Source organism: Molothrus ater, chromosome 11 (genome assembly GCF_012460135.2).
Source record: "Molothrus ater isolate BHLD 08-10-18 breed brown headed cowbird chromosome 11, BPBGC_Mater_1.1, whole genome shotgun sequence".
In the NCBI taxonomy this organism is placed as follows: Eukaryota; Metazoa; Chordata; class Aves; order Passeriformes; family Icteridae; genus Molothrus; species Molothrus ater.
The window spans coordinates 10,986,178-11,013,573 of record NC_050488.2 but is presented as its reverse complement, the minus strand read 5'-3'; the positions used below and the strand labels follow the sequence as shown (position 1 = coordinate 11,013,573).

The 27,396-nt window shown below is 51.5% G+C and overlaps 1 protein-coding gene across 1 annotated transcript; it reads right to left on the bottom strand.

Moving 5' to 3' along the window:
- On the bottom strand, positions 1-27,396 carry CHST13 (carbohydrate sulfotransferase 13). The gene is made up of 3 exons (XM_036391200.1): positions 27,303-27,396; positions 4,698-4,774; positions 1-1,312 (listed from the first exon to the last, which is right to left on the bottom strand). The coding sequence occupies exons 1-3, from the start codon at positions 27,394-27,396 to the stop codon at positions 467-469; spliced, it is 1,017 nt and encodes a 338-aa protein (XP_036247093.1). The 3' UTR covers positions 1-466.

Genomic DNA, 27,396 nt, shown 5'->3' with positions numbered 1-27,396 from the left:
TTACATTAAATTATTGCTTTATTTCTGGTTCTATGCAAGTCTCTGATACACTCCACTCTGACCCCTGAGACTCCATGTCTGCCCCCAAACAGCCCAGTAAGGAGGAGAAAGACTTGAAGGGATCCTGCCCGAAAAAGGAGCCTTCCCAAGATTTGGATCTACAGAGGAGTTTCTTAGTTACAAGAAAGTCCCCAACCAAGGCAAGAAGTGTCCAGTCCCACCACCATTCCCTGTAGATACTGAAGGCTGGGAGGGAAAGGGAAGGAAAAGCTCCAGCCCCAGTGTATTGAGAAGTGTTCTTCCTCCAGAACATGCACAAACAAGGCATCAGGAGGTGGAGCAGACCCTAACAAATGGGCACAGGGAAGAAGTCAACCAAGAGACGAGCTCAAGGCAGAAGGAGAGGAATTGTGGCAAGGTGAGAGTTATCCAGCTCTCCCTCACCTGTTTCCCCGCAGCTCCTGCCTCACCGGAGGCGGAGGTACGAGGGGATGGAGTAATTGAACAGCAAGTAGTCCATTTTGTATAAATTAAAGAGTCTCCTTTGGTAGAAGGGGCTAATGTCCTGGAAGAACTGGGCCGTCATGTCGTCCGTCGTCCTGGTGGTCTTGGACGAGGCCGGGAACTTGACGCTGGCGTCGGCCCCCACCAGCTGCAGGATGTACTTGGCATCTTCGGCCAAGGTCTCGTACTTGCCCACCACGTCGTAGTGGATGATGCAGGGGTGGCAGAGCGAGTGCACCCGCTCCCAGTGCTCGTTGAAGGGCTCCTCCTGCTGCGTGCGCGGGTCCAGCAGGTAGTAGACGAACTCCTCGAAGCGCACGTCGTCGCCGCGCTCCAGGGCGCGCTGGCTGGGCTGCGGCCGGTGCCGCCGCACGATCTTGGTGCCGTAGCGCTTGTGGAAGGCCGTGTTGTAGCTGAGCGTGAACTTGTTGCGGTAGGCCGAGACCAGGCGCTCCAAGGGCTCCCGCACGAAGACGAACTTGAGGTAGGTGCGCAGGCGGGCGTTGATCTCGGCGACGCTGTACTCGGACAGGGTGCGCAGGTTGGAGGGCACGTGGGCCTCGTGGGCGGGGATCTCCAGAGGGTCCCGGTACTTGCCTTGCCCCGTCAGGACCATCATCACCCGCTTCCAGTTGGTGCAGGCCACTTTGGGCACGTAGCAGTAGAGCAGCCCGTGGGTGTCGTCCACCACCAAGTGCCGCAAGTCGTCCGGCCGCAGGAGACGCCGCTTGCGGGTGTAACGGCTGCAGATGTTGCTCAACATCTCCCGTCTCTGCTGGTGAACTGCCTGCAGGGACGACTGCTCAAACTGGGGAGGAAAAACCCAACAGAGATGGTCACTGGCTTGCCCAAGCTGATTGTGGCCTACATGCAACGCTCGGCCCACAGTTGTCCCCACTGCCTCCCCTGTGGCCTACACACAACACTTGGCCCACAACTGTCCCCACTGCCTCCCCTTTGCTGGGTCGGTCAGTCAGCCATGTGGGATTTTGGAGACAGCACTCGCTTTGAACACATCTTGGTTTGGTGCACTTAATCCTTGGACAGGCTGGCATCAAAAGAAAGGACAAAATGTGATGAGGAGCTGGATGAGGAGAAAAACCGAAGGGGGTGAGGGAAGAAGGGGTGGTGCAGAGAGGGTCAGTAACAGAGTGGTTTTTTAAAAGCAGACACACACACTGGGCTAACGTGCCCTCCCTCACACCAGTCTGGGGGGATGCACAGCCCCAGGGGCAGAAAGCACAGCCTGATTGCTGGCACAGGGTCCTGCACACCTCCTGCTGCAATGGGGCATTGCTGCCCACACTGACATCCACACACATGTGCTTGCTGTGAACACCCAGCCAAGGGCAGAAATGTGGCAGAACATTTGGGAATGCTGGATGGAAATGGCCTGGGTGTCCTGCCAAGGAGAGGCAAATGGAAATGGTCTCTAACGCTGATGATCAAAGCCTGGTGAGCAGGAGGGGTGCTGGAGATGAGGTGGGGTGGCAGGTATGATGGACAGGAGAAAGGGGCTGAGTAGGTAGTGCTGGGGCCCTTCCTGAGGGCTTTGGGTTCCTTCTCCTGAGGGACTTCTTCCACACAGGCCAGCCCAACGCCTCAGCTCTGGTCACAGTTTCCTTTGGCCGCAGGGACGAGGAACCAACACATGGTCCTTTAACCCCTCTGACCCTCACATCAAGAGCTGGCAGCTGCTGCACTGGCTTACCAGAAGCCCAGAGTCCCTTAACCCCTGACCCAGATAAAACCCCCTTACAGATCTGGGGGCGTGACCTCTCCTGTCATGGTTTTTGTCAAAAATCCCAAAATGTCATTAGAACATCTGGGGAAGGAAACTATTTCCAGGAAGTCAGAAGGGGAAGGTCCCCTCCTCCTCCTGCCCACTCTGTCCCTGTTTTGCTCACAAGGGCTGGGAAATTTTGTGTTCCTCATTGCTGGGAACATCCAACAGCCTCGTCTGGGAACAGCAGCACCAAGCACCCGCCAGCCTAGGGTGGCCCTGACCTCACAGGACTGCGGCTTTCATGCCAGGCAGTGACCACCACCTCCCAACATGAGAGTGGCTCCCACTTTGGGATTGTAAAGACAGCCCTGCCAGTGTCAGAGGGTGCCACAGCAAACAGCTCTGCAGTTGTACAGCTGTGGTGACTCCAGATGAAGGGCGAGGGCAGGCCTTGCTGCCTGCATGGCTGCTGAGAGCTGCCACTGCCCAGGGATGCTGAAGGACACCCTTGGCCAGGCTTCAGGTGCTCCTTCATTGCTCCCTGGGGGCTAAGGAGGTGTTTGGAGGGACAGCTGTAAGGGCTTGTAAAGCTCCTGCCAGGGAGTTGGGACACTAAAGCAAACTGTCCATCCTGTAGGTGATCCAGCAGACCTGTCATCCTCAGAGAGACACTAACATCTGGGCAAACAGCTCCTTCTGCAAGGGATGAACCACACTCAGGACTCTTTTGGATCTCATTTCCACAAACAAATAATCTTGTCCAGGTCATCTTAGTGACCACTTTCTCCAGGAACCTGTATGGGCAGTAATGTGAGACAGGGACAGGAGAAAGCATCCCATCCTTACTCCATCCAACAGGGACATGATAAGGGAAAATGCCAAAATGAAGGAAATTCAGGTGAACAGATGCTAACTGCCAGCAAGGTATGACTCTGATGTTGTTGGCTACTAGGCTACAAAGAAAATACAGCACCTAGGGAGGTGATAACCACAGCTGAAGAAGCATTCTCATGCTGTCTTGCAACACAGCCAAACCTTTCAGTAGAAATTTCTTTTGTTTGGAGCTTCCCTGTCAGCTTTTAGAATTGGAAAACCTTTTTTGCAAGGGCTTAGAAAAAGAGGCATTTTAATAATGTGATTTTTTCAGGTGTTTTTCCCTGCACTTGCATAATTCAAAATTATTGGACCAGAGAGACAGACAGACAGACACTGTCTGCAGGCATGGCAACAAATAAATGTGACTACTTTTCAGCAGCCGCCCACTGGAATAAATGCATGTCTTGCAGTTATTTCAGAGCAAAATTGCTCCCTTCATTTCCTTCTCTTTAAAAGCCAGGGAAATTAAGTATCACTTTTAAGGAAATAGCACCACGACATTCCAGCAGCACCAGGCTTTGCTGGCATCACGGCCAAGGGAGTCCATATTTGTAATTTTTCAGAGAGCAGATGTACTTTGGCTGCTTACAGACATAAGAGCATCAATCTCAACACAAAGCAACACTTATGGGAAGAGCTGACTCTGGCTGCATGGGGCACTGGGGGGGCAGCAGGGGTGGCAGCCCACTGAGGGGCCAGCAGCACTGCCCTCTGCTCCTGGGGGCTGCAGCAGAAGACAGCCCCATGGACACAGGGGGATGCAGGGCATGTTTGGTGGCTGGGCACGTGGCATGGCACCCGTTGGAGGGTGTTTCCCACAGGGCTTCCTGCAGGGAAGTTGTGGGTGATGATCCCTCTGAAAAGGGAAGTGGGGCTGAATTAGGGGAAAACTGCCTGCCCAGGGGGAAATGCAGCAGAAAGGAACAAAGAGTTTTTACAGCTCCGACCGTAAGCCATACTGTGAGGGGTAAGCAGGACACCTTCCCTGATTCCTGCACAAGGAGGGACCCACTAAGCCCACCTGGAGGGGAGTGATCCTTTGCCCAGGCTGTGCCTGGCTGCTCATTTCTCAGCAGGTGTAGCTGGCACAGCTCAGAGTGATGGAGAGGCCTGAGATGTTCCAGGATTATAAATCCCCCATGGCTGAGTCCAGCTATATTTATGTAGACATATATATGTGCAGATTCCTATGTGTGTGCATGTATATATAGCAGCTAACACAGAAACATCTGCCAATTATTAGCTCAGGAAGGGCAGCAATGAAGCTCTTGCCCAGCTATGATGGCACAGAGTTGGCTTTGAAATGTTCAGATGGCAAAGTCTCCCAGGTTTGCCCAGCTATGGCTCATCCCACTGGTAATTAAAACATTTACCCAAGTACCAGCAAGGGCCATAAGCAGTGTTTATCAAGCTACACCCCCAAGCAGTGTGGTCTTGTCTTTTAGACACAGCCAGAGGTTCGGCTCCAAGGACCCTGGGGGTGGCTGGACCTGGCACAGTGCCCCACACACCAGAGGAGTGGAAGAAAGGGTCAGCACTCAGTGCTCCACTCAAACTTCACCCCAGCACTTCTCTGTCCCTGTGCCCTTACCTGGTCACTCTCATACAGGGCCTGGAGTGGGCTGCGACCAGCCTTGCCTTGCCAGGTGGATCTCAGATCTTCAGAGGCTGAAAAAGGAGTGAGGAAAATCAGAGGGGCTGGAAGGGTCTGCTTCCCTTGCCTTCTCTTGAGATACCCAAGGTGGGATAAGACAGCCTCTCCCGAGAAGAGACAAACCCATTCTGCTCTGGAAGTGATGCTCAAGCAATGCTCTTCCCTCCCCCTTTGTAACAAAATCTGCAGCTAGGATTCAAAAGGTCCAAACCTATTTTTTATCAAATAAAACACCATAAATAAAGGTAACAATTACAATTTCAAGAGCAACTAGGAAAAGTTTGATCCATATGCTTTTGGGAAATGGCACTTTGTCCAGGCCGTATGTTTGAGGGAATGACCCAGAGGAGACAGGACCCTGCCAGCATTGCCACAGCCCTGTGAGGGGTGAGACAGCCTCTGTGCTTGGCAGAGATGAAGGGCAGATCCAACACTGGCAGCTCTGTGCTGAGCCCCCACAGGCTCAGAGCTTGCACTTCCAGGCTCAAAGACACAAACTGGTCAGGTGCTTTTTCTGACTGGTAAATCAATTGAAGTTCTTATTTGCTATTTATATTTTTTTCCATCCCTTCTAAACCAGCAGCATCTCCTCTGGTGTTTGAAGCTGCAGACAGCCACCCAGGCAGTTCTTGCCCCTCCCTGCCCTGCAGATCAGATATTTAATTTTGGAGGTCCATTTGTAGCAGCACCAAACCCAAGGCTGGATGTGGCCAGCCATAAGTGCAGAACCAGAAACCCAATCAGTGACAGCTGGCCAAGTTCTTGTGCTCATAAATTATTTAGGGATGCAACCAGCTTCCAGGCTAGGAAGCATCTGCCTCAGCTCAGCCTCTGAGGTCCCCTCAGGGACCTGTTTCCAGCACAGCGGGGGCAGAACCATGTGGCCTGGATATCCCAAACCCAACACCTGGAGCCAGCCATGGCAGGGGCACAGGCTCTCCCTTGCAGCAACACTTCCAAGCAGCTCTTCCACCACTCACCCACCCTCTGCTGCTTGGCTCTGACTCTCTCCATTGGCAGAGGATGCCACGACAATTTCCACATGACAAGGTTTGTAACCATGGGGGCTGTGCAGCCCTGGAGTTGCCTTCAACAGAAGGAATCACACCATGAGTTTTAAAATAGAGAATTATGTTTTTTCTGAAGGGGAAGATAGGACACATTGTTCAGAAGACTGTGGCCTGGGAGGCTCTTCCAGTCCTCCAAGTTCCTGGAAAAAGCATCTGCCACAAGACATTTCTGGCAACTTGAAGGTTTCTAACAGAAGCTTTTTGCATGACAGTTTGGGGCACTGGATCTTTTCATTCACTGACCGTCACCAAACAACCCCACATTTGTTATACAAGTCCCAGATGGCATCTGTACAACCAAAATAACCAGAAGGAAAAATCCAGACCCTGTGTTCATTTCGATGTGCTTGCATTTTGCTTAAATGAAAACTGCACCAAAGCACAGAGTCACCAGGGTCTCAGCTAAACATTATTCGTTCCTGGAGGTGTAATTAGGGAGGAAATGGCTGCCTGACCTCACAAAGTTTCATCAGCAGTGCCTGTACGCTTGCACGTCAGTGGAAATGACACTTCCTGCAGCGCTGGATTGATCAAGATGTGACTCAACAGAAGAAGGTACAGTTTCTTCCTCAATCCTCTGTATCAGTAACCCCACAGGAGGGTGAAATAGCATCTGTGCCAGTGGGTGATAAGCAGAAAATCCAACATACAGTGCTGGGCTGAGATGCTCATCCCAGAGGAGCCCCGGTTCACATTTCCAGGCTCAGCCCTCTGCAAATGACAGGGAATGAGATCGACCTTGAAAACTCCACTCACTGCAGCTCACATCTGCAAACAGAGAGCACTGAACTTGAGCCCCTTTCCCCTTGGGCTGGGGCTGATAAACTCCTGTTGGATGTGACCCAGCTGAGGGCTGCTGGCAGTGCCTTGCTGCTCCTATATTTAGTACAGACAATGCGGAGGCGTTTGTTTTTGAGATTTACACGTGCATCAGCCAGAACCTTTCTCATGGGGACAGAAGCAAACCCTGGGTGGTTCAGGCTGACTTGAGGCTGTTAGAAATGCAAATAGCTCATGCTGGTGCTGCACAGGGCAGCGTGGAAACGTCCCAGGGAAAGGCTTCAGTGCCTGTTGCAGTGTCAGGTCACAGCCCCGGAGGAGCGCTGGCTTGGCAGGAGGCTCTTTGGGCTCAACAAAAGGCAAATCTGCAGCAAAGGAGGGGAGGGAGCAGAGGTCAGGCAGGTCACAGCCATGCTCTGACCTCTTCAGTCCTCTTTTTTTCAGAGGGACCAGCCTGGCCAGTGGCTGCTGCACTTCGCAGGGCTCTTGCCAACAGCCCCAGCAGAAACGTTGCAGAATGGATTTCCTCCAGCCCTTCCCCAGAGCAAGATCTGGCAGAGAACAAGGCATCTTCTCTGGATAGCAGCAAACCCCCTGGGATCCCTGCTATGCTCGTGCTGTAGAGAGTTCCAGAAAAAAAGAGGAAGAGATTAAAAAAAATGGAAAAAAATTCCCTGCCAGGCTGCTCCCGTGCAGCTGGAGGAGGCTGGGAGTGCTGAGCTGGCAGGGGAAGGCACCAGCACTCGACACTGGCTGCATCCTGAGGCTGTGAGCTCCAAAGTGGTGACACCATCCCTGCCCAGGCACTGCCAAACCCTCCACAGCAAGGCCTGGCCTGGCAGCAGGTTTTGGGTTTCTACAGGGCTCCACTGCAGGAAGTCTCCCTGCTCAGAAACTGTCTGCTCACACAACTCACGGCATCCCGAGGAGAAAAGCAGCTGGGATCCTGGCTGGGCCAGGATGGTGGCTTTGGAGCCAGGGTTAAGCCCTGGGGCAGATGCAGCATGAGGAGGGCAGCATCTGCAGTGTCCCATGGGATGGAGTGTCCTCTCTCCATAAAGCTGGGTCAGAGCAGCTGCAGTGTGTGAACAGAGACAAGTCCAGGCTGTCTGTGCCCAAAGCATCCCCAAAATATCTGGGATCACAGTGGCAGGCAGGCCAGGGCTGCTGCAACCCACCTGAGCCAGCAGCAGGCTGGAGACAGTGATTTAACAGAGTCCACCCCACTAAGATCAGCCTTTGACACCCAACACAGCCCTGCCCCATGACCCCAGGCTGTGGGCACCCCCTGCCCACAGCCCCAGCACCTGCAGCATCACTGCTCACACACTCCTGTCCCAGCCCTCCCTGCTGCCAGATGCTGCCTGGAATTTACACATCCCTCCTATTCCACTCATTCATGCTGAGAGCGTGCCAGGCATCCCATCCCTGTACCATTGCTTTACCAATCTCTGGAATGCCCCTGGGACTCCCAAAAAGTTTGGGAAGGCCAAGGAATATTGAAATAAATGAGACTGTTGAGGAGGGAGTATCATGTGAGTGAGTTAATGGCTTGTGTTGCATTTTGGCAACATGGCCCTGAGTACAGCAGGATATTCCATTGTGGAGGAGCTGCCAAGATCTTCGCATCTTGGATTTTCTCCTGACTTTATAGCTTGTTACTGAGGTTCCCAGATTCCACCACATGCAGTGGTAATCCTTGGAAATTTAGCATTGCCACAATTGCATCTGAAAGCGGGGACATCACTCAGCCAAGGCATATCAGCTTTCTAAAGGGGAAAAAAGCACCAACCCTTGGCAACAGCAGGATCTCTGTTTGGGTGAGAAGTATCAACACAGTGCATGTCTGTGATCCAAATCTGAAGTGGTTTTCACTGACACAGGCAGAAGGAAGTATCACATTTGTCCTTTAAATCTTCAAAGTATGAGGCAAGGGAATGGGAGTGATGTGGAGCAGGAGACCAAAAACTCTATGCTAAGGCAGAGACACTGACGAGAAATCACTGAGTAAGATGAGCCTGAAAGGAAACTCAGGCACATTTTTGAGTCTCCTGTGCTACAAGGGCTCTCAGACTTTCTTTTGGAGCTTAAAAAGACACCACACATTTTCCTTTCTTCCCTCCTGTACCTCAGACTTCAGTGCTGTCCTACCACAGCTGAAGACACTCTCTTGCAGTGTGACATCAACACCACAGCAGGATCTGGGGCTTCAATGTCTTGCCAGCTGTCCTTGGAAAAGGGAATAGATTTTAAAGCTGTGAATATTTAGGTGTACTAGCTGATTGCAAAGACAGCCAGACATGTGTGAGGTGAGGGAAAGACTGGATCATGCCTATTCCAGACTTCTGGAAGAAGAAGTGAAAGAATATGCTGCTTTGGCTGCACAGACTCTTAAAAAGGGAGGGAGGTTCTCTGCAACCACAACAGCAAATCCAGTGTGTGAATTGAAGAGTTTGGCTTGGAGACAAGATTCAGGCAGCAACAAGCCTGCTAGGCTGACATCAGCATTACCCAGGCTTTAGAAAACAGTCTGAAGAAAAGAAAGCAATTAAAACATGTGGGTGCAACTGGATAATAAATAACTTACAATGAAAATCAACATGGCACTAACCAGACACAGTTCATACCCATACAAACTTGTCTGTAAATAAGTTGTTTCTGTACATCAAGCCTATGTGGTAGATCCTCACCCAGATACACACAGTGCTAGAGAGACAACACTGCACAGGAAACAAGGATTTCATCCTCTTCAGTCAGAGAAGATGAAATTTAGAAGGGGAGCTGTAAAGGTCATGAGCAACAAGAAAGCAGGTGGCACTTAAATGAGAAATACTGGGCAGAAGGCAGATTTCTAGAAAAATATCTCCCAGATTAGCTTTGGGATTAATACATTGAGAAGGAGTTGACAAAAACAGAGAGATACTGATGATGGACAAAGACTTGAAAAAGGCTGCCATGGCAGGAAAAGACAAACACCAACAGGGAAACCAAAGTTCATCCTGGACGAGGGGAGTGGAAACTTAATAGGATTTAATTTCACAATGTTGGAATTCAGCAGTTTCTGCTACTTTGCTGCTGGAAGTGGCAGGAGGTCCCAGATGCATTAGTTCTGGGCCATCAGCTGCCAGTGTGACAGTCATAAAAAAAAGGCAAGTGAAGCCCTGAAACAAATCAGGTGAGATATCTGCCATCACAGCAAAAAAAAAGCATTATCCATATGCTGTTATCCATAGCATTGGTGACCCTCACCTGCAGCACTGACAGTTCTGCTCTCCTGCACCAAGGCAGGTCCAGGGGTGCTGAGAAGGGCTGCCAGGTGAGCAGGTGACCCCAGGACTCCTGAGGTGCAGGGCTGGATGTGTGCATGAGCAGAGCTGGGATGCCATCACCCCTGGGAACAGCCAGCAGAGAGGATGGCAGGGGTCCTCGTGCAGGACAGCATCACTCCCACCTGCTCAGGGGCCAGACTGGAAGAGGTCTGGAAGCCCCACATCAGTGGGAGTGGGTGGCTGGGATGCAGCAGGAAAAATCCCAACTCATTTTGGGCTTGAGGATGAAGCTTTCAGATATTTTCCAGGCTGGACCCCGAGGCCACAAGAAGCCAAAACTCCACATGTGGTCTCCAGTATGAAACCCTGGAGAGAGCTAACACCTGGAGAGGATCAGCGGTCTCCAGACCAGGGAAGTGAAGAGACAGCACATGTACTTGCACATGAGCAGGCACCCCAGGGACCCTGAGGAGCTACTCCTGACCCCACCACTGCCTCCCCACTGCTGTCTCACAGCCCCAGCCTTGCTTCCTGTTGTGTCTGTGCAAAACCTAAAAAAAGAGAAAAAAAATAACTGCGGTGCATGAAATGATCAGTGTAAATTACAGCCTGCAAATGCCAGCAGGGCAGTGGGAGAGGTGCTGCTTTGTTCTGTAGGAAGAGTCAGTTCTCAGGGGAGAATTGAATTCCCTCTTGGAAGGGAATGCTCTCTCCTACACCAAAGAAAAAGTTCTGAAACTGAAGGTGATTTTCGATGGATTCTGACTTGAACAAAGGAAAAAGGACTGGTGACAGGAGCTGTTTGCTTGGCACACATGGCATGTGAGCAGCTGAACTGAATTCATGGGAGAAGGATAAGTGTACAGAGGGAAACAAATAACTGTATTTCCAGAGGGGTTAACAATGCCCAGAGCTCTACAGTGTACAGAGATTAGCACTTGGTTTAAGTCATCACTGGAAGAGCCAGAAATTAGGACCTGGATCTCTTTGTGGGCACAGCAATGAGCTTCTCCAGACCTTGCAGCTCCTCTCCAGGACGTGCCAGGGGCAATGAGTGAGTGCTTCAGCCTCAGCAGTGACGGCTCACTCACCCCTGACCACAAAGACAAGCTCCTCACTACTGAAATAATGCACCCAGAAGGATTCTGCCGCAGAATTTCTGAGAGGATACTGTGACTGTGTTAGTCAAAGCCAAACCCTGGCTAAATCTGTCCAATTTTCGATTTTAACATCCAAGCAGGACAAAAAAAAAAAAAAAAAAAAAAAAGAAGAAAAAAAAAAGAAAAAGAAAATGGAGCTTGGCAGCAGCAGCGATGGACCCAGACAGTTATTGCAGTCAGAGCTCAGCTTTCCCTCCTGGTTGGATAGCAAAGACTGAGACATGCAGCTAGACACACAGACTGCATGAGGATGGTCCAGGACATGGAGGCCAAGAAATCCCACATGGAAGCACCAGCTGAACCCCTGGGCAGTGTTCAATGGTCCACGTGAGAGCCCTGCCTGGAAGGATCAGAGCTAAAGGGTCAGTGCTGTCTCCAGAAAGAAGTTTAATTCTAGGAAGCTCTGACTTTTATGTTTGGGCTCCTATTGGTGGAGAATGCATTTCCTTAATTTCTGCCTAAACACAAAGGCTGATTGTTTGTTGTTGTGGATTTTTTTAAAGACAGACATTTTTCCAAACTATGGTGATGTGAGACTCCAACACCAGAATCCCACAGAGAACTCCAGGCTCACTTACTGCCTTAATGTTGTGAAAGGCAGTGACCTCTCTCTGATGGACAAGATGACCAAATAAGTGACTGTTTGCTTTCTCACATCATAGCCCTGGCTGTGAAGAACTGTGTGGCAATTCTGGTGTTCACACAGCTAAGGCAGGACCTTTGGGAATTATTCCTATCTTAATTCTTTCTAAAAGGTTTTGATTTGGGAATGGGAATTTTTTGGCTCCAAAAGCAAATCAAATTTTTGGCTTCAAAGAGGCAATCAAATCTCCTTAGATTCTTGTGACTGCTCATTTTTACTGCATCTAGAAAGTCGAGGATGTAGACAACAGAGGCTTAATTAAAAAGCTTAGGAAAAGAAATCCAATAGAGCCACATGACTGATTTGCTTAAATGCATCCTTCATCTTTGTGAATTCAGACACAGCCACCTCTGCTGGGGAGCTGCAAGTGTAAGGAGCTGTAAGGGGCTGGGCTGATCCAGGTGTCTGCACCCAGCACACTCAGAGGGACTGGGCAGCATCCATGCCCCATTCTGGCAGGTAACTGGCAGCAGAGCACAAGAAAGAATTTTGGGGAGAGAGAACATGTCACAGCAATATTCAGACAAGCACAAGCAAATGGCAAAAAGCAACCAGAAGAGATGATTTCTGGTCTTTTCCCTGGGTTTCTCCCAGGCACAGCACAGCTCCCCAAGAAGAGGAGAGCTCAGATATCAACCCATGACAGCCCACACCTTGCACAGCTTCCAGGTGGCAGTGAACAGATCTCTGTGGAGCAAATGCTGTACTTGACCTCTTTTGCTCCTCCTGGGGCTGTGCCAGTGCGTGGTGAGCAGGAGTGATGGAGGGGAGCTGGCAGCGACTCGCAAACTCTGCAACTCTGATATTTACAGTACAAACATCCATTTCTTGTTCCAGACCAACATCCTCTGTAGCTCAGGAAATGCCTCTGTGGCCTTTCCCACCATTGCTTCTCTTTCCATGGTGCTTTTCTCCCCAGTTATGGTGTTCAGCCTGCTCTGCCCCATAACTGTCCCCTTGCAGAGGCTCAGCACTGACACAGGCGCTGCCACCTAACACAGCCCCACTCAGTGTGGGCACAGGCAGACCACCACTGGCCTCCTCCAGTGCTTTCCTTGCTGATGAACAAGCCAGAATGTATAACCCAAGCTATTCCTGCCCTTGGCTGTGTGGGCCAGGCCCTGGGAAGGGCTGGCTGCCCTGCATGTCTCTCTGCTGAGGTACAGGCAGCAGGGAGTCTGCTGGGGATGTCTGTCTGAGCTCACTTGCTAGGGAACAGGAATAATTCTCCATCAGCCCTTCCCCTGCCAGCTCCCCTCCTGTTCCCTACAGACAACTCACAATCTGGAGCATCCTGGGGAGCAGCAGAGCCTTCCCCATGCTTGTTCCAGAGCATTTTCAGACATGAGAGCAGAGCCAAGGGCCAGGATGGTTGCACCCCTGCAGGGCTCCTGGAGCAGGTCCTTCCCAGATAAGCCAGCCAGGCTAATGCAGTGTATCAGAAGGGCAGGACCTCTGTGATTGTGGCTCCCTGAGCAGATCAGCAGGCAGGCACATCCCTGTGCCCTGCAAAGCCATCTCATGATTCACTCCTCCATGTCACCAGCTGAGCCACAACCCCCAGGCACTGGCATGGCACCAGGAAGCTGAGGTGTCCCTCTGAAACCGCAGGCTAAGTGTCCTTCACCAGCACTGCACCCTAACTCTCAGGCTCAGAAATTGCCTCAAGTAGCTTTTGGGCCATACAATTCTATTCTGAAGCATAGTCAGTGCCTGGATGTTGGCAGCCTGGTTATCCTCATGGCAAAGGGGCTCCATTTGGTGGCTCCTGACTTAATGATATCTAATTTAGCAGAAATTAAACCAAGTGACTTGAACTTGGCTGGATCAGACAGAACTGAGTCCCAGCAACACAGGGGTGCTTGAAAGCTTAGCTCAGGCTTTTTTTCCCAGAGCTGCACATTTTCTCCCATCCCCCCTAGTCCTCTTGAAACAGCCAAATCAAGCAACTAAACCCTCCACCTCCCCTCACACCCAGCACTTGGAAATAGAGATACACTGGGAGGAGGTTACCCACAACACTGAGGGAAAACCACAAGGAAACACAAGGAAAGCAGCTCAGGGCCAACCTGAGCAGGGCAAGACAGGACCTGTGCATGAGAGGTTTGCACAGAGAACAGCCCACGTGCACTGAGCTGCAGCAGGGGATGACAAATCTGCTCTGCCATCAGCCCAGATGGGTGAACCCAGTCATGTTTGCATATGGGAGAGGGTGGGTTTGCATCTCCACAGGCACTGGGCTCACACAGAAGCGATGTTTTAGCCACAGTGATAAATTATTATTGCAGGGCAAGATCAGGAGTAGGGTGCACAGGGGTCCATCGTCTTCCTCTTCTCCAGTACCTGGCTATAATATATTACATTCTTGTGGGGCCAATGGAGGGATCCTACCAGTCTCTATCACACACACCTTCCTGCCCAAAATCTCCCCTTTTTGCACAAATGACTCTCTTGTTTTCCTGGGAAGCTACTTAAGGCAAACTCCCAGCAGTCAGAGATGGCTCCTGAAGGGTGATGGGGCACCCCATCCCCAGGACACATTTTCATCCCATGTCTGCTGCTGAAGCACCCCAGTACCCCCTTCCCAGCCACGACCCTCAGAGGAGGCTCCACAGGCACTGAACTGAGGTGACACAGGCACTTCTGAGGAGGCACAGCAGTACAAACCTCTTAGCCAAGAGGGAAAGGAGCATTTTGCAAACTCCTTCCACCAACTGCATATGCTCCACAGCCACCATCCTCTACTGCAGCATTTTCCACCCCAAACCACACAGTTCCTACACACATACATAGATGTGAAGGCATTGGGGATCCCTGGACCTCACCATAACCAGGTGCACACAGGCAAGATGTCCAAGATTGCTTCCTTTGGGAAGGAGGTGTCACTCCCTAAAAAGAAGCCCTTGTTTTCAGCAATCCCCTCCTTGCAGCTTCTCCACAGGGCTGTGTGGCACAGCTGGGTGGTAATGGCAGCCAGGCTCCCTGGCACTGACAGCAGCCTTCCTCCAGCCAAGAAACACTCTCCAAAGAGGGGACAGTGAGTCACTGTTTTACATGGATAACTCAATGCACTGCCCTGCCTTCAGCAGGAAAAGTCATTCACTCCTCCAGGGATGTGGCTGCAGGCTGGAAGGCAGCAGCCCATGGGCAAGAGAGGGACAAGGGGTGTCCTGCCTTCAGAAGTGTTAATGAGGGTGTGGAAGAAGGTTCTGAGCTGTGATGGATGGGAAGAGCCATGCAGAGGGGTGGGTACATGTCCTGCTCTCATTCCAGCCAGACAGAACAGCCAGGCCTGCCAGAAGCAGCAGTGGTTGTGCTGAATGTCTGAGGGTGGAAACACACAGCCTCAGGGAACTGAGGTGGGACCAAAAATCCAAGCACACCTGCCTCCACTTGTGCCCAAGATCCCTGATATGTGTGCACAGTGATCTGCAGGCAGCATCCCTGTAAATGGGGCTCATGGGACTGGAATGCCTCTGGCATGCTGCAGTGGGGGATGGAGAGGCAGCAGAGCTGCATCACCTCTGTCTGGTATTGGGGCACTTGTCCCAGCCACACAGTGCAGATTACTCACAGCACAGACTCTCACACAGAAATCTGAGGGCTGACAGACATAGGGATAGCAAAGAAGCCCCAGACACATTAAATTAAAAAACTCCCATGGTTTCCAGCCTGCCAGAGGCAGATGGATACTCCCTGCTTCCTCAGTCTGGGGTTGCAGTGACCCATGCTCATGACTGTCACCTACCCACAACCATCTCCAGACTCAGTGACTCATGCCAGATGCAATAAATCCACAGACAGCAAACACGGAGCATGGGCCAGCAGCATAAGGTGCCACTGGCACCAAGTGCCACCAGTCTCCAGGTTTCTCCATCTGGATCCAGTTCAAGACAGACACATTGACTTCCATCAGAAAATGCCTCAGCCCAGCCTCTCAAGTGCTGTGGCAACCTTTGTGGGGCAGGGAGTGTCCCTGTGCCAAGAAGGGCACAGACGCCTCCTGAGCGGGTGCTGCAGCTGACCCGACCCCTCCCAGCCACGGGCTCCTCATGGCTGTCCCCCTGGCCACCAAAGGTCAGGATCTTCTCTTTTAGCTTGAACACATCCCAGCCATGCTCCTTGCCAGGAGTCACACCTGCACAGAGCCTTCTGACAGGTCACACATGGGGCTGGCGCTGCCATCACTGCATAAACGTGACAACTAAACCTTATTTCACATCACCACTCCTTCCTCCATTCAGAGGATCCAGAAACTGCCTCTCCAAGGGGCAATTTCTCCATTCCCACTCCCCAGGATCTGCTGTGCCTTTGGCACAGTTCATGGCTGGAAACAGGACTCTGGGTTGCCCCTGCCACATCACAGCCTGCATGTCCCACTCAGCACCACGTGGGATGTGGGATGGGAGGGAGGAAGGCAGTGGTCCAATGTTCAGAGCTACTTGGGTTTTGCTCCAAGCCACTAAAAAAAGAGAGATCTCTGCTGAAAGTGCTCCAAAGAAACACAGCAAGCACTGCTGACAGTATAATCTCCACTGTCCATTTCTATTAATGCTCTTACAGGTTTAGCAGAAACTGGAAATCTTGGAGCTGACTTTTCACTGCTCAAGGCTTGCAAGAACTCCCAGACGAGCAAAGCCAGTGTGACCCTGCGTGCAGCCCCCATCAGTGCCCTTTGGAGGGGCATTTGCCTGGCAAAAGAGACAATGGATTGTGTGTGTTTTGCTCCTCGTGCCTGGCTGACAAACCCAGCCCAGAGAGCTCCACATTTGCTGTGCACACTCAGCACTGTGCAGCTCAGCCAGGCCGAGGGACGGTCCAGCACTGAGGGGTTTGCAGCCAGCTCTGTGTCTCTGCCTTCCATCTGCTGTACACAAAGCTCAGGCAGCAGCCACAGAGGTGGCTCTGGGGTTTGAGGGGGTGTCATCTGATGGATGTTTTTTTAAGCTGCTACAAAAAGAACATTAAACTCCTGACGTGAGACGGGGTCAGAACATCCTGCACTAGTTTAGATTTCTACTGCATGTCACATACATCGGGCAGGAAAATAATTATCTTTCTAACTTTACTATTTTGCCTTGCCTTTTTTATTTTTTTTTCCTTAACAGGATGCTTCTCAGCTTTTAACTGCCTGGAAAAGACCTCATAAATCTGAAATCCTTGGTTTGTCCAGGCTTCAGCCAGATGCCTACTGTTAAGGGAGTGCTGGCTGTACCCAAGCCAGTGCAGGGACTGGCTGCCACTCGTTCCAGAAGCGACTCTGATTCAGAGATCTGGCTTCTGGACATGCTTTAAAACCACTTGTGCATTACTCTTGACGTTCAAGATCCTGGAAAGTTTACTTAGGAAGAAGTTATTGCCATTAGGAAGATATTAAAATTACATGAAGAGCCTCCTTGTTTTCTATAAAGCTTCATGAAAGCGCTTTCCTCTTTTGGCTCCCACTTTCCTGCACAGCTTACTCGGCCCTTATGTTTCTAAAGATAATTTTTCTTCATTTCTCACTGACAGCTCTTGGACTATCACAGTGCCACCAGCCATACCCAGGCGCAGGGGCTGGCACAGCTGGGCCTTGGTTTTGTGGCTCCCTCCTCCCCAGAGGTGGGGATGGCTCAGGCTCTGTTTTACAAGAAAGGCCTCTAATTCCCATTTAGTCAAGTTGAGTCAAGGATCAGCCAGGGAAACTCTAACCAAGTGATGGAAAATGGTGACAGTTATAGGGTTAGCTCACAATAAATCATCCAGAAAGGGAAAGAAGGAATCCAGCTGCTTCAAGGAGCTTGCCAAATGCCCCAGAATCGTCTGTGGGGATCATGTTAGGAACAGAGCCAATGGCAGCTGGTCTGGACACTCTGCCCCATTCAGTGCAGTTCCTAAACCTTCATGTCTCCTCAGCAGCAGGAGGCCCTGGTCACCTGGTACCAGCCTGAGGCAGATGCCAGGAAGGTTTTATAGAAAGATCACAGGCATTGTAGCTGGAGGGATGTATTTTGTTGGGGCAGAGTCCCCTGGTCTCTACTGTCACAAGGACTGCAATTAAGATCATTATAGGAAACAGAAAATTAACAATATCCAGCAGGAACACAGCCTCTGTGAGCAAATAAAGTATTTGTGTGTAAGTACCATGCAATCTTCTGTTTCCAAATGGTTAATTCCTCCCATAAGCCAAGCTAGAAGCTTTCCAAGAGCAATTTCTCTTCCCCATTACGCCTGTCATTCTCCTGGCCCCAGTTGGCTGCTTGCATTTACAATTCAAGCCTGAACTGCCAGCATTTCCATTCCTTGTCAATAAACTCCTCCTTTGCAGCCTGCTGCCCAAAGGAACTGCAGAAGAAGGGCTTGCACCAGCAAACAGCCCTTTGTCAGGTGGGCAGGGGCTGATTTTCCCTGGGCAAGGCTGCCCCAGAGATCCACTAAAACCCTGCTGGTGTGGTGTCCCTAGCCCTGCAGGGCCCCTTCTCTGGGCAGGCTGGGGCAGCCCACAGCTGCTCACACAGCACCACGAGCTGCCAGCCAAGCCAAGGGACCATCTGCAGCAGCCTCTGCCTCCTGCTCAGCTGCTGGGGCCACGGCAGGCCAGCCTGCAGGGGACCAGGCTGGGCTTGCTCAGAACCTGCCCGCACTCAGCTCTGCTCTGGGCAGATGCTGTTTGTGCCCTCTGCACACAGGCCACCTGCACAGGTACCACAATGGCAGATGGCTCAGCCTGCCAGCTGAACGTGTCTCAAGCCATCTTCTCAGCTCTGTGCATCTGGGATTGATGAAAGCCTCAACAAGGTGATCTGAGGAAAAATGCCCACTCAGCAAACTCTTCCCAGGGCAGCACCTTGCACGCAGCCATCCCTCCCTGCCTTGGCTCCATGTCTCTCATCCCCCTGCTCCCTGCAGAGCCAGCTGGGGGGCTGTGTCCTGCCTTTCTACATGACACAGCTCATTAACTGGTGAGACTCTCTGTCACAAGATACACAACAAGAGGCTTTACAAAGAGTTAAAGAGATGCATGAGCTCACAGAGGAGGAGAGGAGTGAAATACAGCCTGCTGGAGACCTGGGAGAGCCATCTCTGAGAACCATCTCCAGCACATACAGTCCCACCACAGGGCCCCTTGTGCCTGCCTCTGCTGCATTTAGTAATGTCCACTGCCTGAGGCCACCAAAGAGCCCTGTCTGTTCAGCAGAGGACACAAACACCACTGCCATTGCAGTTCTGGGGCACAACAGATCACTGGTAGCTGCTTGTCTGAGTGGCTGCTGGATTTAACCCTTCCTGACAGTGACTGCTGGCTCTGGGGACACCCCTTTCCTTTTCACAGGGAGTCAGCAAGCTCTGATGAGGATCTCAGGAAGAAGGGAACTTGGAGGCTTGTGTCTACACCACCCAGCAGCAGCTGTGGGCTACTGATGCAAAACTCCACCAGCATCAGTTCAGCCTCGTTTGGGTCTCACAGCGCCTGTGTCTGCTGATCCTATTAAACTAAAGGGAAATCAATCTCCCTGATACTGCCAGGAGAAAACTTGGAAGAGACTCAGCTATGAATATGCTACCCCTGCACCCTTGCCAAAAGGAAGGGCCTGGCTCTGTAGATATGTGCAGGACCGAACTCGCTGCCTTCTCCTGCCATGGGGAAATCTGCCTGTGCAGAGGCTCCTGTGGCAGGCAGAGCCCCAGTCTGCAGGGAAACACAGAACAAATGGGGTGGGGAGCTGCTGAGGAGCTTCTGACCTCCAGCTAGTTTGTGCTGGTTTCTCAGGTCCCTGCTTTGAAGAAAGTCCTCTAGAACAGGCAAGGCAGCCCCAGGGACACCCACCCTCGGCAGCTCTGAACAAACATCACCTTTGAACCTCATGTCAATATTACCCATCTTCCTGCCAGGTCAGTGAAGCAACATCTGGCCAGAGAGCAGGCTTGGGGTGGGTTCCACATGAGCAGTGAGGCTGCAGACTCACAGAGAGAGAGCACTGCAAGGGATGGCTGCAACCTGCTGCTGCTCCCTCCCTGGAAGAGCTGGGAAAGCAGCCAGGAGATGGAGGGCTATATCCAAGTGGCATTTACATGGAGAAGGAAAAGCTGTGAGCATGTTGTGACTGGAGGCCAGGACTCATGGCCTCAGCATCCCTCTGTACCACAGGTGACAAGCTGATGGGAAGGGACCTACAGGCCCTGTGCACTGCTGTGAAGATCCAAAACTTTGATGGCACTTCTCCTTGCACAAGTATCATGAGTAGAGCCACCAGGACGTGCCCATCTGCCATGGCCAGGCTAGAGAATTCCTCATCTGTCACTCGAGCCACTGCAGAGGCAGCAACACCTTCAGATACATTCTCTGGGGAGAAAACAGCTTCAAGTCCAGTTGGATGCTGCTCTGAGGGAGTCTATGAAAATTAAGTCCGCTTGTGAAAAAACTGGGTCTCACCAGAATCAGTGCTTCCTCAGCACAGCAGGTCTCACTCCTGTGCTCAGCACAATTTGTGTACACAGCCCTGTAACAGAGTCACAGCACCACACACAAGCCTGGGGCATTGTGGTTTGCAGCATCTCACAGCTGCCAAAACAGCTTCACATGTGACAGCACCCCAGGGTTCAGTGACCAGGGCTGCAGCACTGCTGGGAGCACTGAACACCTCTGCCATTCCTTGCTCCAATGGATCACTGGTAAGGTGAAGGGGAGGTGGGACATGCAATAGGCAGGGAGGCAAGAAGGACCCCAGAGAGCCAGGCCAGGGCTGCTGACAGAGCTGGGGATGGCTGGTGCTTGGAGGGCCCTGCTGCAGGTCAGGAAGCTCCCACCACAGCACAGGGAAGGACCTGAGGTGGCACGGGACAGCATCTTCAACTGGGACAGAAAAATCAGCAGACACGGAATCCACACACACTCACACCCTCAAAACCAGGTTCTCAACCATTTTCAACACCCAAGGGTGATTCTTCTCTCATCAGAGCTGCCAGAGGATGTGGCTTGTGTGGCCAGGCTTTCCTGCACTGGCAGACAGAGAGGAGCCACCTCAGCTGAGGCTGTAGCTGCAGAACCCAGGGGTGGTGGAGCTGCTACAGCCCTGACCAGAGAGGAGAAACCCTGCTTCCTTCTCCCAGGAAAAAACAACTCCAAGCCCTTCCCAGCCAGATTCCCATCAGTCTGCCTGCCCATAAATTTACAATTTAGCTTTGACTATTTATTTAGTCAAAGCTCATCCAAATATTAAGAGCTCAAGGGCACTGTGGGAAAACAGGAGCAGGCAGAGCAGGCAGGCTGCTCCTCCAACAGGCTGCAGGAATTCCCCACTGGCTGGTTCAAGGCTGGACAACTCCATGCCCTGAAGCTAAATGTGCTCAGTGCCAGCAAGCTGAAGGGAGCAGACTTGTGCAAGGATCTCTGAGGCAAGGATCACCAAGCCTAGAAACAAACCTGAGGCAGAGACTTCCAAAGGTGGGAGGTGGAAAAAGCAGGGACCTTCAAAAAGCCTACAGACCCCAGACATCCCAGTAAGGATGCTGCAAAGGGTCTGGGAAAAAATGAAACTTGCTAAATAGCATTTAAAAGAAATGCTGGAAGAGGGCTCAGCTTCCCTCCCAGTTGCCCCCTCCCTGTCCACCAGAAGCCAGCATAAAGATGTCCCCACATCAAGAACTGGCAGGTCACAAGGACAGCACCAGGTCCAAGATGGAGTTCCAGCGTCATGACTGTGGCCCTGATCCCATGTGGTGCCCTCACACAGCCTTTCATCAGCTCTTCAGACTGAAAATCCACACTTTAGGCTGCCCAGGGTGAATCACAGCAAGTGTGGGGCTGATTCAGAGACCAATTTGCCAATGGTAGGAAAGTGTGTGTGCACAGGGCAGTGTGTGTGTGTTTGCTTTTTGCAATCACTGTCCTGTCTGAGGGGCTCAGCCTGAAAGCTCACTCAGGGCACTGCTGAGCTCTGTCAGATTCAGCCCACCAAGAGGGGAGCAGAGATTTGTGGCTGTGAAGTGGTGGGGTGACAGTTCAGGCTGCCAGCACTGCAGGTTCCCCTGGCTGCTGGGTGTCAGCTCCCTGCAGAGGGGAACTGGCACTGCTGGCTGATGCCTTTGTAGTTCCTTGGCTTCTGGTACAGAGTCCTGGGAAAGAGAGCTGTGTTTGCACTGGAATTAAGATGGAGGGTCTGTCATGCTCTCCGTTCAGATGCTTGCAGGAACCAAGGACCAAAAACTAAACCCAGCACATCAAAAATCCCACCACCCTCAGGAGAGCCCTGAGCACTGCACCAGCACTCATCTCTCAGCCTTGGACCTCACAGCCCTGCTCCAACACAGACAAAGCCCTCCTGGTGCTGTTTTTGTGGAGTTCTTACTGCAGCACATTGGAGTTTTGTGTGTGGGGACAAAATGCAGGTGCATGGTGCTGCCAGACAGAAACAGGCTGAGATGCCAGAGGAATGTGGGGCCAGGAGAGGCTGGATGCAGCCAGCAGAGCCACCAGGACACGAATCTCTCCTGCAGGGACAGAGTTAACTCCAGGTGTGCTGAGCCCACTCCTTTCCCCTCCAAAACCTCTTGCATGTATCAGAGACTCTCAGGAAACTGTATAAAGCCAAGAAGGACTAGAGAAAGCATTCCTCATGGAAAGCTTGGCCCTCAGGAACACATGGGCTTCATTACTGCCCTGCTCTCAGCACCGGACTGCGTGGATTCTGCTACCCCGGCAGGTCATGGATGGAGTGCTTCATGTCTTTTCCAAAAACAGCAGACCTGAGGGCATCCAGCCTGTGTTTGCCAACATCTTGGCTGACAAATGTCACTGTACTTCAAGTACTGGCTCCTCAAAGGAAGGGGCTGCATCCTGGGCATCACGATACTATGACTGGGAAAATGAGCTGGGCAAAACTGCCCCATGAAGAAATGAAGTGAAATGAAATGAAATGAAATGAAATGAAATGAAATGAAATGAAATGAAATGAAATGAAATGAGAGAATAGAAAGAGAAAGAGAAGGAGAGGAGAGGAGAGGAGAGGAGAGGAGAGGAGAGGAGAGGAGAGGAGAGGAGAGGAGAGGAGAGGACAAAGAAAAGAAAAGAAAAAAGAATCAACAGTATCTGAGGGTGCCTAGATTTGTCATCCCTGCCTGTGCTGCAGCCTTAGCCAGGGTAAAAGCAGCATGTCCCTGGTTATCTGGAAGGCTGAGGACATGTGTCAGCCAGCTGCAGGCACGACCCAGGCTCGGAGCACTCACTGGCCAAACCCCGTGCACATCCCAAGGCAGCGGCTGAATTTCAGCCTCCAAATACATTTAAACAATGAGGAGGAACTGAGGACTAAAACAGACTCTTTCCTATTCTGAAAAAAATTAAATCCCTTGTTTTCAAAGGTCTGCTAATATTGTGTATTTATCTCCATTCACGCCAGGTCTAAGTGCAGTTGTAGGTTCAGGGACCAGAGCTCTGCAGGTCAAATCACTTTCCAATTCTATAATTTCTGTAATAATTTGTATCCCTCTGAAGGGACCAATCTTTAGGCACAGAGATGGAGCTGACTGAAATCAATAAATTTGGAACAATGAGAAGCAAGAGTTTCTCCAAGCTCTGCTGGTCCTGAGGGGTGTTGGGCTGGACAGTTAAAACCACCTGAGAACTGGCAGAGAGTGGGGGCAGTGGTGTCTTCCATATCCACCTTGGCACATCAGAGAGCTAACAAACACAGAGATGGTGAGGCAGTTTCCTACCTGTGATATCTGCTACAGGTGTTGAGGTGGCTTCTGGCATTGCTGCTCTTCCTCCTGCAGTACCCTAACCCCTCTCTCTCAGGCTGGTGAAGGGGTTGGAGAAGGCTTTGGTCCATCAGAGCTGAGAGGAGAGCTCTATAACCCAACTGGTTGATATAGGAGCAGATAAGGATGGAGAGAGAGCTCTCGCTGCTTTCTCACTTGGAAAGCTTTCTGGAATAGGATCACAACCCTGGCACTTCTGGTATCTCTTGTTGTGAAAGAGTCAGACCACAGGCTGAGCACATCTCACCTGCAAGGCCCCGTGAGGTCCAACAGCTCGTGCCGACAGAAGGTTGTGAAACAACAGAAGCCAGCATAGGGCAAGTGCTGCTAAAAAGACCTAAGAAACAACAGCTGGATGCTGCAAATGGGCAGAACCAGAGCAGAAATAAAGGAGCACTTTGAGATGGAGAGCTTTTCCTTCTTTCTGATTGGAGAAAATCTGCCAGCTCCCCAGATGTCAGTACAGTCTGCCTACTCATAGTTGCCCCAAAGACATATCATGGGGTGGCCCCACAGTACTGCCCTGCAGAAACCTCAGACCAGATGAACACAAAGCCTTAGGACCTGCCACTCACCTCCCTCACGTGTTGCCCCTTCCCTCTATCCTTCATCTGTACTACCAGAGTAATCCCACCTCCCCCAGTGTTGCTAAAATCAGTGTGGTGCCCCTGAGAACAGCAGTGACCAAAGCTCTGATGCAGACCAGGAATGGCAGCCTCCAGTATCTCCTGCTGTGCCAGCCTAGATGTGCTGCCAGCAGAGTGAGATGAAATACCAGCCTGGGAGCCCTGCTGTGTATCCTCACCCCAGTGCAGAAATTGTACAGCGTGCACAAGTCAGCACAGCTCACAGTGGGAACAGCAGAGGAACATCAGCTCAGATGATGGATGATAATCATGCCAAGGCCAGACAGCATCTCCTGGATGGCTGTGGGGTAACACCAGTACAGCCAAGGACTCCTGGTGGCTCTCATCACCCCCTGAGCCCAGCTGAGATAGCCTGAGGCTTGCCTGGGAGCTGAGCACACTTGCCCATGCCAGCCCAGGTGCAGGAGGTGCTGAAAGGTGGCTGCTCCAGGTACACCCCAAAACTACCCACTGTGGCATGGTGTGGAAGGTCCAGAGCCAGTGTGCTCAGCACCACCTCAGCACCTTCCTGCAATGCAGATGTCCTCCCCTTGGCCATGCACCTGTGAGCCTGGAGCCACAGCTGATGGCCAACAGGACAGACAGGTCACAGGGGACAGCCCATGGCACAGCTCCACCCCAGGGCCAGGGCAGTGAGGGGCTACAGACCCCGTGTCTGCTCACCAGCACAGCCAGCAGGAAGCAAAGGCAACAAAAACCAGCAGGGCCATGAAGTCAGGGCACACTGAGGCACACAAGGCCACCTCCCTGTGGAGCACCAAGACCCGTCCCACCCCTCTGGCAAACACACTGAGCCCATTCCTGCCTCCAGGAGGGACAACAGGGAATTCTGCCACTGCCTGCAGTACAGACTGACTCAGCCCACCACCAAAATAACCAACTCAGCGGCATTCAGGAGCAGAGTTATTTCAGCACAGGCTGGTGTGTGGGTGTTCCTGAGGCAGAACAAGAAAGCCTTATTCCAGCCCAGCCACGGAGCTCAGCACAAACCACTGCCTGCACAACTGTCCGGGTGGAGCTGTAAGTGGGCAAGGCAACCAGAGTGGATAATTCCTGCTCCCTGAGCTCAGGGAGCCCTGAGCACTCTCAAGCTTCAAGGTTTGTATCATCATTGTCCCCATTCCTTGTCCTGGTCACAGGAAGGTTTGGTCTCTATGTGCTATTAGCAAGGATTAATTCAGCATGTTCCGTGTAATGGACTGTGGGTGGCCCAGGGAAGGCAACCTGCTCAATCCTGCTAATGATGGAGAAAGGATCTGACTGCTCCTGGGGGAAACTCATAGCACTGCTTCCTTTTTTTCTAGCATTTTTCTTCATTATTATATAAAATCCAAATGACATCAGACAACCAGAACTCCAAATAACCCCCAGGCAGACATCACTTTTAAGATGACATTTTCATTTGCAAATTGTTTACCTATTATTGTAACTTATAACTTCTACAATTCTAGCAACTGGTCTCAGTTTGTTTTCATTTGGGATAAAAAAATGAAGTAATCTGTAGCTTGCTTCTTTTCTGTATATGGTAATGACCTTTCCTCTGCTAGCGTTTCTCACTGATGGGAAGAGGAAAGGAAAAACTGTAAACTGAAAAATAATAAGGGAAAGAAATGGCACAAAAATGAAGGCTGGACCCAGGGAGACAACGGTGTGGCTAGAAAATAAGCTGGTGTTAGAGAACATGAATATTGCTTTAACTCACCTCTTTATTGAACCTAAAGGGGCAAATCTGCAGAGGGCATCCACATCCTCACAAATGGGTTCCCCCTGAGTGACAAACATTACTTGCTTCCAGCAGCTGGAGATCCCTACCTCAGACCTATCAGCATCTATGGGAACTTTCAAAAAACACACTTGCCCCATTGAAATAATAGATTTACAGGGCATTGCATTAGCACTCCAGACCCAAATTCCCTCCAGTGCCTCGTGAGACACCACCACCATAACCATCACCTGGTTTGCTCTGACCTGACGGGAACTCTGCATGAAACTGGGTTGAGACCAGGTGAGGAATTAAAGTCAACTAAGCACAGAAAGTTCTGCTGACTCAGACCAGCAGAATCTCTTTTTTGAAAACCAGAGCCCTGAAAAGAGATATGTTTTCCAGTCAGATGCTAGAAGGCATATCCATATCCTCATTAGCACCCCTGGAGATTAAAGCTGATTCAGTGTTGCACTTTTTACTGAGCAACCCCAATACTAAAATATGGCGCATAAATAATTTCCTTAAGAAAAGAAAAAGTTACTAAGGAATACAATACTGATTATGGTCTTCTGGGATTTCTGAATTCATCTGACAAGCTTCACACGCTCGTCTAGAAATAACAAATGCTTGCTCGAAATCCAACTCCTTTTCAATCTTACTCAGCCAACAAGTTATGCCTTTTTTATTTTTAGGAAAAAAACACATTAAAGTGATGGAGCATCCCCCTCTAAAAAGAAAATCACATTTCATTTACTCTACACTGATAAAATTCCATTAACGTTTCAGTCAAGTCAGTCTTCTGAATTTTAAGATATAACTCTAAAGGCCCCATTGATGGATTGCTGCTGTACTCAGAAAACATTAGTACATTGTTAAAACGGCAGCAATTACCCAAAAACATCTCGTAGGAAAGAGGAACTAATTTCCCCAAAGGAGCAGAAAAGGCAGGGAAATAAATTATCCCCCCAGTACAAAACGGTTCAGATTTTAGTTCAGAATTCTTTCCCAACTTGCGAGAAATTTCTAAGAGCACACACACGAGAAGTCCCTTGAGCCACTCAAAGTCTCCCAGGAACTTCAGTGACCGCGGCTCTGAATGGGCACAGGCGGGACGGAGCAGCTCCGCTCTCCCGCACCGACCCCGCTCAGCCTCGGCAGGGCTGCGAAGCTGCGCCCAGCTCCCCGATGGCACAGAGCTCACCGGGGCTCCGTGCCCCGCAGGGACAGCGAACGGGACAGCGACCCGAGGGAAGGTGCCTTTGGCAAGGAGACGCGGCTGTCAGTCCCTGCGGAGCGGCGGCGCCGGGACGGGAGCGCCGCTCGCACCGCGCCGAACTTGGACGGGCTCAGCCGAGCGATGGGCAACGCCGGCGACTTCCCCGGCGGACACAACTTCAGCTCAGCGGGGACCGGCCGATACCCGAGGGGCTCCAGGAGCAGGGCAGGGCTGCCCGCCGTGCCCCGCTCCCCTCTCCGCCCGCCCGCCACCGCCGGGGGACCCTCCTGGAGCGCGGCGCCCGCGGACCCACCTGGGCTGAGGCTGCTCTGGAAGTAGAAGAGGACGAGCAGGAGCGAGCCGAGGCCGGCGGCCAGCGCCAGGCGCGGCGCCCGGCTCCGCCGCAT

Excerpts from the sequence above, each read along its gene's own strand:
- CHST13 (XM_036391200.1), bottom strand. The coding sequence starts at position 27,396 with ATGCGGCGGAGCCGGGCGCCGCGCCTGGCGCTGGCCGCCGGCCTCGGC. Across the intron at positions 4,775-27,302 it reads CCAGAGCAGCCTCAGCCCAG|CCTCTGAAGATCTGAGATCC; the intron begins GTGGGTCCGCGG and ends CTCCTTTTTCAG. Across the intron at positions 1,313-4,697 it reads CCCTGTATGAGAGTGACCAG|TTTGAGCAGTCGTCCCTGCA; the intron begins GTAAGGGCACAG and ends TTTCCTCCCCAG.